At 43.1% G+C, this 11275-nt stretch overlaps 1 protein-coding gene across 1 annotated transcript; it reads left to right on the top strand.

Moving 5' to 3' along the window:
• Positions 1 to 2778: 2778 nt before the first annotated feature.
• On the top strand, positions 2779 to 4636 carry LOC142853563 (RNA polymerase I subunit H-like). Its single transcript, XM_075978722.1, has 3 exons — positions 2779 to 3008; positions 3200 to 3275; positions 3714 to 4636. Exons 1-3 carry the CDS (start codon positions 2779 to 2781, stop codon positions 4470 to 4472), a joined length of 1065 nt encoding a protein of 354 aa, XP_075834837.1. The 3' UTR covers positions 4473 to 4636.
• The last annotated feature ends 6639 nt before the right edge of the window (positions 4637 to 11275 follow it).

Genomic DNA, 11275 nt, shown 5'->3' with positions numbered 1-11275 from the left:
AACTGATTAACCCTCGGGTTAAGAGGACTACAGCTCCCGCCGGTTCCCGAGACGTTTTCCGCCTTTGGCGGCTGCTCAGTGGCGAGAAGCAAAGCTAAGAAGCATCCTCGTGCTTCCTTTTGCCTCCCCCTACCGGTTGCTGCCCTGAGCACTTGAGTGAATCGGCTGCGAACCGAGCAGGGGATGAATGGTGAGGGTGACATTCGAGAAAGATTTTTTAGGGATTTGGAAGTGGTGGAACGAGTGAGGTTAGGGCTCTTCTCTCCTTGGGTTCTTGTCAGATGACGGAGGCTAGCATTAATCAAAAGCGCCTCTTTTGATTTACTAGGGATTAGGTTTGGCTTTCACTGGCCGACCACTTCCACTCCCCTAAGTTCCCATTCACTCGTGTTTAAATACTTGCTATCCGCTAAGTGAACAATGGGGTAGGTATTTCATTCACCTAAAGGCTACAAAGTAAGGAATAAACTAGGGCGCCGAAGAAGGACCGGCTTGAAAACGGTGTTCCCAGCCCTCCAGCAGCCAACCTGATTGCCATGCTAAAGCTGGTCTTTTTGTTTTGTTTCCTTTCCAGACAGGGTTTCTCTGTGTATCCTGTCTGTGTAGCCAGGCCTTGACTGTCTTGGAATTCGCTTTGTGGACCACGCTGGCCTTGAACTCACCACCTGCTTTCCCGAGTACTGGGATTAAAGGCGGGCGCCCCCCCTCCCCGGCACTATTATAGGACACAAGCTCTACTCTTAGGAGAAACTATTTGTCTTTCTGTACACGCAGTTAGTGTGCGATAAAGCCATGGGGAAGGAGTCAAAAACCCTCAGCAAGATGTCGAAAGGACATCATTTTATTTAGACCCTGTCATTTTACTTAGGGGTGAAATTGGGCGGTATTTTGCTTGTCTAACAAAGCTCTGTTGCCGAGCCCCATGAGAGTAGGGCATTTTAAATTTCACCCCTGTGTCTTCTTTCAAAGTAGAAATTGAAATTAACCCCACTTTCCCTTTAAAGTTTGACATTTGTCAGACAGCCACTTGGTTTGACTGTTTCCCTTAGTGCAGTAAAGGAACACAAACAGCGTAAGGCACGATTTTCCTTTCCTAGCAAAAGCTCTGTCTATCCAATAAGTACTGAGCACCCGTGCCAGGTTTGGAGCTGAGACTGGGATTGCATAGTTGAACTCTGTGTTCTCTCTCTTAATACAGATGAATAGTTAGAATACAGAGAGAGTACACTCGTAGGTACTTGAGCCAGGGACATAAAGTCTACAGGGATATAATAGGTACATGCTCTAGTGGTGCATGCACTAGGGAAGCTGGGTCAGGAGGGTTGTGAGTTTGAGGCCACCTTGGGCTGCAGAGCAAGGTCTAAGCCAGCCTCCACATGTAATAAACGCCTGTTTCTAAAATAAATATGATGTGTGTGTGCGTGACTAGGATGGTAATTTTTTTCAATCTCTAACTATGAGCAAGTAAGAATGTCTAAGAAGGGTTGGAGAGATGGCCTAGTAGTAACCCTTGGCAGCTAACAACTGTAACTCCAATTCCAGAGAATCTGATGCCCTCTTCTGGTTTCTGAGTGCACTACATGTTTTGACACATGTAGGCAAAGCAAGAGAACACATTAAAAATAGAAATAAAGACAGGCGGCGGTGGCGCACACCTTTTATCCCAGCACTTGGGAGGTAGAAGCAGGCGAATCTCTGTGAATTCGAGGCCAGCCTGGTCTACAGAGTGAGTTCCAGGACAGCCAAGGCTACACATAGAAACCCTGTCTCGAAAAATAAGCAAACAAAAAAATAGAAATAAGTAAATCTTTTCTTAAAGGAATGTATAAGAAGTCAGTGGAACAAAATGTTAGATTTTAGAGCCTCTTCCATATTATAAACAACTACTTGTGGTTTTGCCTTATAATTTATATACTTCTAAATTTCAATATTAAAATGTTATATATGACCATAGATACCAAATATAGTGATCAGCTTTTACAAATTTTTTGTTTTGAGAGTTTTGCCTGCATGTGTGTATATACACCACATTGCATGCCTGGTGCCCATGAAGGTCAGAACAGGGAGTCTGGTCCCCTATAATTGAAGTTACAGATGGTTATGAGTTGCTATGTGGGTGTTGGAACTCGAACCTAGGTCCTCTGGAAGAGCAGCCAGTGCTCCTAATCATGGAGCCATCTCTCCAGCCCCCAATAGTGATGGACTTTTAAGTTGTAAAATGAAACTGCAGAGGAAGGAGAATCTGATGAGGTATACTAGGAAGACTCCCAGAGACCAAGGGGCTCGCCTGTAACGGGCAGGTATCTGATGTTTACTGGGAATGTACCACGTGCTCTCTTTACACTAAACCACACTTGTTCCTTAGGACCCTGAGAGGTAGTTCTTGTCTTACATCTGCACTTTATAAATAAGGAAACTGTAGTTGGCTTGCCCTGCAGCATATGTTGAGGAAATAGAATTATGGCTCAGGTTTTTTCCTGTCAGCCCTCAAAGCCTTTGCTTTTGACTGTAGTTTGAGGATCCCATGCTGTGTGTTAGTCAGCTGCAGTGGCCCGAATGCGACCTCACAGTAAACTCAGGTTTGAGCAGGAATGACTCATAAAACCTTAGTGGCCTTCACTTGTGGTGCCATCACCTTGATAAACAAACACAGAGGGCCACAAAGCTCTGCCTGCAGGGTCTCAACAGGAATAGTCTCAAAACAGATTTAGGGTGAAGGATGTTTGACAGAGGGACAGACCAAACAAGAATAGAATCTCAGAACAAAACAGAGCAAAGATGCTGTATGTGCTGATAGAGGCACAAAGGGCCTGGTTGGATAAAGTGCGGAGAGACAGTGAGCTGACAAAACGAGAGCCTAGAGTTACCTCGGAGGACAAAAGAGGCCTCGAGACTGAACAGTCTGGTTTGGGAGTCCTCAGGCCACCCCTCACCAAAGAGCCTGTTCCTCCTCGCTTTCAGTCCCAAATACAAGATTCTGAGTGGTTCACACTGAGTCCACAGGAGAGGTGTGGTTTTAGTTCACGTGAAAAGAATGGCCTTCATCGTTTTTCACCATGGGAAATTCAGTGGTTTCTCAGTGGAGAAATGGCCTTTGCTGTTGGCCAGATATTTGAGTTCTTTGACCGGGAAGGAGGATGGGTGAGCAAATGTGGCATCTCCCACATTCCAATCTACCTTTGGTTTTCTTATCTTCCAGATTGGCTTGGGCAAAAGCATCCAAAGACCCTAGGATTGCAGAAGGTCAACAGTCTCCACTGGAGAAGAGGCTCCTGGTAAATAAATTGTAGACTGTACAGTTTGGAGTTACCCAGAAAAGGAGCCTGGGGTTTAAAATCCTTCTGCACAGGCGGCACTTTGAGGTGGTACTCCTCTAGCACAGCTTTCGCGCCTGGAAATTGTCCCAACACCAACCTCCAGAGTCTGGATTTTAAAACCTAGTAATTTATTGGTGATGGGTACTGGGTAGTTTCAAAACAACCAGGCTTGCCTGGGAGCATGGGGCTTAAAATTTGAATCGTTACTCTGAAGTAAGTAAACGCTGTGAGTGTGTGTGTGTGTTTGTGTGTGTCTGTATCCATCTGCTTATGATTTCAGAGTTCCGGGATTAAGACATGTACCAAGACTCCTTCCTTGATAGTATTGAGGAGAGCAAAGTGCTTTTAAATGTGTTTGAAGGGAAAATTATAAAACTCTGACCCTCACTTTGACAGAGTCTTGGTGGTGTGCATACTATAGCAGCAAGACACTTGGTGACCCGGAAATGCCGAGAGGAGAGCAGAGCGCTCTGCAGGGAGCAAGCTTGTTCTCTTGACTACTGGCTAGCAAAAGCCGAGTCTTACTATAATAAAAGAATAGTGGAAATGATGAAAAAAGAAGACACCGGCGGGGAAACAAAGACGAAAGTGGAAGAGGAAACACCACCAAGCACAGAGGGACACAAACTGCATTATTTTGTGCCCGAGAGAGAGAAGAAACAGATAGAAAGGCACATTCTCAGAGCAGGCCAGGCCAGAGAATTTAAGAACAAAGCCCGGAGGCAGACCCGACTCCTCAGTGAAACCATACTCCCCAAGATTGTGCCAGAAAAGCAGAGCACCCCGAAAGCACAGAGAAGAAGGCAGGTGAACGAGAGAGAGCTGCACCAAATTAAAGATCATCAAGATCGCATGATTCGAGGGCGGGAACTTCTCGAGCAAAGACTCAAAGAAAGAATCTTGAGAAAAAGCCAGAGCGAGATTCCACTACCTGAGAGGCGCGGTCGAGGGAAGAAAGAGATAAAGGAGTTCGAAAGGGTTGTTGCGTACCCACTTTTCCAGCCGTCCAGTACAAGTCGGATTAAAGTGGATATTCTTATGGAAAAATCTCAGGACGAAGAGGAAGTGAGCACAATTATAAAACCATATGGAAGGAGATTCCTGGCTGTGCCACCCTTTTTGAGAACTCAAATAGGAAAATTAAAGGATCAGTAAAATTTCAGAGCTTTGGTGATGAAACTGTTTCTTTTTTGGTTTTTTCCCAGACAGGGTTTCTCTGGCTGTCCTGGAACTCACTCTGTAGATCCTACTGACCTTGAACTCAAGAGATCTGCCTGCCTCTGCCTCCCAAGTGCTGCGATTGAAGGTATGTGCCACCATTGCTGGGCTGAAACCTTGATTCTTATATGAACCTGTTTTTTTGTGTTCTGGTTGTCTGCATAAGTTGATGAATGGTGGTATTTCTATTACATACATACATAGTGATCAGACAGTCTGGGCTTGAAAGTTTGCCTAGATATTTCAAATTTCTTTGTGTTTGTTCAAATTGTCCTTTCAACAAATTTTGGATTATATTTAACTATTGTATATGTGCATGTGGGTGCGTGTGTGTGTGTGTGTGTACCACCATGGGTCAGTGTAGAGGTCAGAGGACAACTTTGCAAGAGCTGGTGCTCTTCCATCATGTAGAACCTAGAGATTGAACCTAGGTCATCAGGCTTGGCAGCAAGAACCTTTACTCACTGAGTCATTTTTTTAAAATATTTATTTATTTATTATGTATACAATATCCTGTCTGCGTGTATGCCTGCAGGCCAGAAGAGGGCACCAGATCTCATTACAGATGGTTGTGAGCCACCATGTGGTTGCTGGGAATTGAACTCAGGACCTTTGGAAGAGCAGACAATGCTCTTAACCACTGAGCCATCTCTCCAGCCCTCACTGAGTCATTTTTGCCAGTCCAGCTTATCCTTTTAAACATTATTTTCTTGTTTTTAAAATAAGAACAACTGCTCATCAGATTTATGGAGGATTATGAGCATTGTGGGACATGTTAGGTCCCCCAGCTGGGAAGACCTAGTTGTGCAATAGTAGTGGATAAGGTTTTCTCATCTGCTGGGACCTCTGGTTCTTCCTGCTTCCAGCTTTCAAAGTTAACTTAATAATGTTACTATAGCTCAATATAATCTTACGCTTTGGTGGGTACTTTGGTGCTTTTACTGGAGAAATTCTAACTAGTCCCTGAAGTTCTGACTTAGAACATACAATTTATTTGTATGAAAAGTTTAGTTTTGAGACTCTTCCTATGTGCTAGGCATTGTGTTTATTACTGGAGATGAGTGAATGTTGTAGAAGACTTTCCCTGGGGAGACATGGATAAATGTCTCCTTACCCCAGATGAAGCACCAATGACAGACCAAAGCAACAATTCCACATAAGTCCAACGTGGCAAGCAAGTTAGTTCTTGCAGTGACTTCTGTGAACGTGGATGTTCAGACAGCTCTGCATCACTACAAACGCCTCCCATAGTGTGGGTGATGACTTAGGAAAGCTGCAACCCCGGAGCCCTCTGCAGGACGTGCAGGTATCAGACAGGTCAGAAGTCTCCTCTCTCTGGTTGTCAAGACCCGGGGAACTTCCTGGGATCCAGCAGTTGGCTATTTCATGAGTCTTAATGAACCTCCCTCCAGAATGGAATGTCTTAATTCAGCAGAAGGACTGGTTAAGAACATTGGCTGCTCTTCCAGAGAACCTGGGTTCAATTCCCAATACCCACATAGCAGCTAACAACTATCTGTAATTCCAGTACCAGGGGATCTGACACCCTCATACAGACATACATGCAAGCACAACATCCCGTATACATAAAACAACAATAAAGTCATTAATTCAGCAGAAACTTCACACAACCCTGAAGAGAAGTCCTTGGCATTGAATAGGGAAGAACTCATGGTTGCGACTCACTCTGCCACCAGGTAATGTGGCGAGGGTTATGATAAGGTATATACAGGTACTGTACAAAAGAAGGACCCCTGTCTAAGTGAGGGAGGAAAAGGAAAAAGGAGATTAGAAAAGGGAATATAGTAGGCATTCATATTTTATCACTTCCTACCACCAACTGGAGCAGCACCTTCCCTTAGCATAGATTACTCTAGAGTTAACCCAGCCTTTCAGACACAGTCTTCAGAGCTCATTGAAAGCCATGTGTAAACCACCTTGGGTGGGTTACTCAGTCTAGGGGTTGTAACCCACCCTGCAGTTCAGTTATTCCAGGGTCACGGAGAGGTACTATCTGGAAGATAATGGGCTAAGAGAGAAGAAGAAGGCCAGGCAGATTTGTTGAAGCCTCCGTTTATTAGAGACAGGTTACAGCTTATATAGGATAAGGAGTTTGGGGGGGGGGTCACAGGGGCCTGGGCTCTTGCCATGTGGTTCACATTGGTCACATTGGCCAGGAGATTACGAAAGGTCAGGTCACATAGGCCAGGAAGTCACGAGTTGACACACCTAATTCTCTAGATAGTTTGGAATGTGGGGCGGGTTCCGCTAACAGCTCTCTATTAACAGCTAATTGAGTGTGGGGTAGGCTCTGTCAATAGAATGATTCTTAACACAATTGGGGGTGTGGGGTTCTCTGCAGACTCCCCAGGGTGATGGTTCCTGTAATGATTTTAGGAGGAAACGGCTCCTGACAGCCGTGAAGCAAGGTTTTAATAAGGGGAGAATTTATTCACCAAGGTGAATGCAGCAGATTATTTCCTCCATTCTGTATTTTTTTTTTAAGACAGGGTCTTTCTGTTATGTAACCCTGACTGTCCTGAAAATCACTATGTAGAGCAGGGTGGACTTGAACTCACAAGAGATTTGCCTGCCTCTGCCTCCAGAGGGCTGGGATTAAAGGTATGTGTCATCTTACCTGGCTTAATTTTTTAAAATAAATTTATTTATTTTTTGCATATGGGTGTTTTGTCTGCATATGTATCTGTGCACCATGGACATACTTGGTATCCAAGGAAGTCAGAGGAGAACATCAGATGCCCTGGAACTGGAGTTACAGTTGTGAGCCACCATAGAGGTGCTGGGAGTTGAACTTGGGTCCTCTGGAAGAGTGACCAGTACTCTTAACCACTGAGCCATCTCCTCGGCCCTGCAGATTCATTTTCTTTATTATTGATCGTTATTTATTTTGTGAGTGTGTGTCTATGTCTGTGTGTATGCCAGAGGACAGCTTGTGTGAGACAGTTTACTCTTTTCACCATGTGAGTCCCAGAGATTGAACTCAAGTTTCCAATCTTGGCAGGAAATGCCTTCACCGGCTGAAACAGCTCACTAGTTTATTTTCTTGATACCAAAAAGTTGAGAAAGTAGCAATTCATAGTTGCTGAGTAGAGAACCAGAGACTTATTCTTACTTATGAATGCCTGGCTTTAGCGTGGCTTGTTTCTAGCCAGCTTTTCTAACTTAAATTAGCCCATTTCTCTTTAATTACATTTTGTCTCTGGGTGGTTTACCTTTCTTTATTCTAGGTATCTTTCTTTCCTTCCTACTCCATGGCTGATTGTGTGCTAGGCGGCTAGCCCCTGGTATCCTCCTCTCCTTTTCCTTTTCTCGCTCCTCCCTCTTCTCTCTAGCCTAGATTTTTTCTCCTATTTGTTCTCTCTACCTGCCAGCCCTACCTATTCCTCTCCTGCCTAGCTATTGGCCATTCAGCTCTTTATTAGACCCATCAGGTTTCTTAGGCTGGCAAAGTAACACAGCTTTACAGAATGAAACAAATGTAACATAAAAGAATGCAACATACCTTTGCATCATTACACAAATGTTCTACATTATAAACAAATGTAACACATCTTAAACTAATGTTCTACAAAACTAATGCTCCTCAAATTATTCCATAAAATAGAAATGAAACATTACCAAACTCATTTTATGAAGCTAACCATACTGCATAACAACTCTAAAAATTATGGCTCAATTCTCAATTATCTGGTGAATATGGATGCAAAAATTACTATAAACAAGTTTAATATATATTGCTGGAAATCATATACCATGGTCAAGAATGCAGACCAGGAACCTCTAGGCTATATGTATTAGCCTCACACCTCATTGCCTATTGCCTAAGGGATTACCAGGGCCAGTGTGGTCATTCACACTTGTAATCCTGGAAGAGGCAGGACAATTTCCTAGAGTTCAAAGACCTGACAGAAACAACTTGAGGGAAGAGGAATTTATTTTGACTCGTGATTTAGGAGAGCCGAGTCCATCACAGTGAGGAAGGCCTGGTGGGTTCATGACTGCAGGGGCATGTGGCTGGAGCTCTGCAAGAGTAGGGAATCCTGGCACTCCTCTGGCTTTCTCCTCCTCTTCTCTGATTCAGTCTGCGCCCCAGAGCATGCACTGGTGAAACCCAAGTTCAGTTAATTCTCTCTTGGAAACACCCTCAAGGACATTCTTGGGGATGCATCTTCTAGGAGAATATGCTAAAAACTAATGACCTGTACTGTTTACATAATTTACACCATTGATAGTTTTTATTCCTCTTTTCTTAGAGTTATGCTTTTAAAAAAAAAGGAGCAATAACAATTCTATCCTTATGTTTCTAGCTCATGTGTAGGGCTTTCTCCAGGACATGTTTGTTGCTCATTCACATAACAAACCTGCTCCTAGTGCTTGTACTGTTCCCATTCCATTGTGGTTATAAACCCATAGTGAGTAAGTCTGGGCATGATGATAAAACTTATGTACTCAGGAGGTGGAGGCAAGAGAATTGTTGGAAGTTCAAGGCTAGCTTGGGCTACATAGTAAGTTCCAAGCCAGCTTGGGATATATAGTGAAACTCTGTCTCAAAAACAGTGGAAAAAAACCCTCAAATTAATAAATTTACAAATGAAAGGGGAACATTATATTAGATAGTAACTATCAGAGTACCATTAAGTAGTATGTTAATTTAAAAAACCCATTGTCAGGGTTAGCCCAACTGGTCTGTATGTTCCCTGATCCACCTCAAATATATTATTTAAAGTTCTTTTATACCCCAGTCACATGGGGGAAGGCAAAGACTTCCTTGCCATGATACAAAGAACAAAGTAATTTCCTCCACACATCTCAAAACATCAAGTAACCACAGCCTAGGCCAGTCAACAAATGTAATATGGCAAATAATAGTTGTAAAGAAGGAAGTTACAGGATCATCTCAATAGATGCGGTAAAGAAGGAAGTTACAGGATTGTTGACTGAGTTTTCTGTCCTGCCCGATTCCCACAATCATTAAGTCCTAAAGAAATCACACAGAGGTCTACATTAGTTATAAATGGATTGGCCCATTAGCTAGGGCTTCTTATTAACTCTTATAACTTATATTAGACATTATTCTTTCTATGCTAGCCACGTGCCCTGGTACCTTATTCAGCGAGGCAGTCACATCTTACTTCTGTGTTAGGGTTGGGACTGCAGAGGAATGGGCTTTCCTCCTTTCCAGAATTCTCCTTTTCTCATTGACTCACCTCTACTTCCTGTCTGGTTGTTCTGCCTATACTTCCTGCCTGACTACTGGACAATCAGCATTTATTTAAAATATAATTGACAGAATACAGACCATTCTCCCACACCACAGGATCATCTCAATAGATGCACTGAAGAAATAAGTTATAGGGCCCAGCAGTGGTGGTGCATGCCTTTAATCCCAGCACTCGGAGGCAGAAGCAGGCGGAGTTCAAGGCCAGCTTGGTCTACAAGAGCTAGTTCCAGGACAGGCAACAAAAACTCTGTCTCAAAAATCAGGGAACAAAAAGAAGTTATAGGATCATCTCAATAGATACAGTAAAGGCCTTTGACAAAATTCAACATCCTTTAGGTAAATTTAAGCCCTGAAGAAACTAGGGCCGGGCGATGGTGGCACGCTCCTTTAATCCCAGCACTTGGGAGGCAGATGCAGGCGGATCTCTTGAGTTCGAGACCAGCCTGGTCTACAGAGCTAGTTCCAGGACAGGCTCCAAAGCCACAGAGAAACCCTGTCTCGAAAAACCAAAAAGAGAGAGAGAGAGAGAGAAAGAGAGAGAGAGAGAGAGAGAGAGAGAGAGAGAGAGAGAGAGAGAAACTAGGGATAGAAGGAATGCACCTCAACATAACAAGTGCTGTATATAAAACAAACACAGCAAACATTATACTAAGTGGGAATGGAGACTGAAAACATCTCCTGAAAATCAGAATGAGATAGAGTGTTAATTCTCTCTACCATCCCCCATTTTTCTTAGATAAGTTCTCTATATCTGGTGGACCTAGAACTCACTGCGTAGACTAGGCTGACCTGAACTCTCAGAGATCTGCCAGCCTCTGCCTCCCAAGTGTTGGATTACAGGCATGCACCATGCCTGGTTTATTCTCTCTGCTCTTATTCAAGGCAATTCCTGAAATCTTAGCCAGGGAAGTAAGAGAGACGACCAGGACACCAGTAAAGGAAGACATCAAATGATCTTTATTTATAGATGACATGTTCTTATATTTGAAATTACATAAAATACTTTCAGCAAAGTAACAGGGAACAGAGTGAGAAAGATTGGGAAAGCAATCTCATTCATAGTTGCTATGAGAAAGTACCAAATACCTAGGAATAAGCCTAAATAAAGAGGTTAAAGACATCTATAAGTAAAACTGTAAATACCAAAGAAGCCTGGACATGGTGGCTCATCTCTAATCTAGTACTCAGGTAGCCCAAACTTTGGGGCCAAAGTCTTCTACATAACCAAAGAAACAAGCAAACAGGAAACAATTAAGAAAAAAATGTAGGAAGGCACTGGAAGACCCTTTGTGAACACACAGATATATACTAGAAGATGTTCGTGAATATACAGAATTAATATTCTGAATATGACTTTAATTTGAAAGCAATCTAGAAATTCAATGTTAAGTCCCACAAAAATCTCAATGACATTTTTCAAAGAATGAGAGAAAATGATGCTAAAACTCATATGTAAGGAGAAAAGACCTTGAATAGCCAAAGTAATTATCGGGAGAAA

Source organism: Microtus pennsylvanicus, chromosome 7 (genome assembly GCF_037038515.1).
Source record: "Microtus pennsylvanicus isolate mMicPen1 chromosome 7, mMicPen1.hap1, whole genome shotgun sequence".
NCBI lineage: Eukaryota > Metazoa > Chordata > Mammalia > Rodentia > Cricetidae > Microtus > Microtus pennsylvanicus.
Note: the sequence above shows the minus strand (reverse complement) of the source record. Positions and strands in the feature narration are given on the sequence as shown.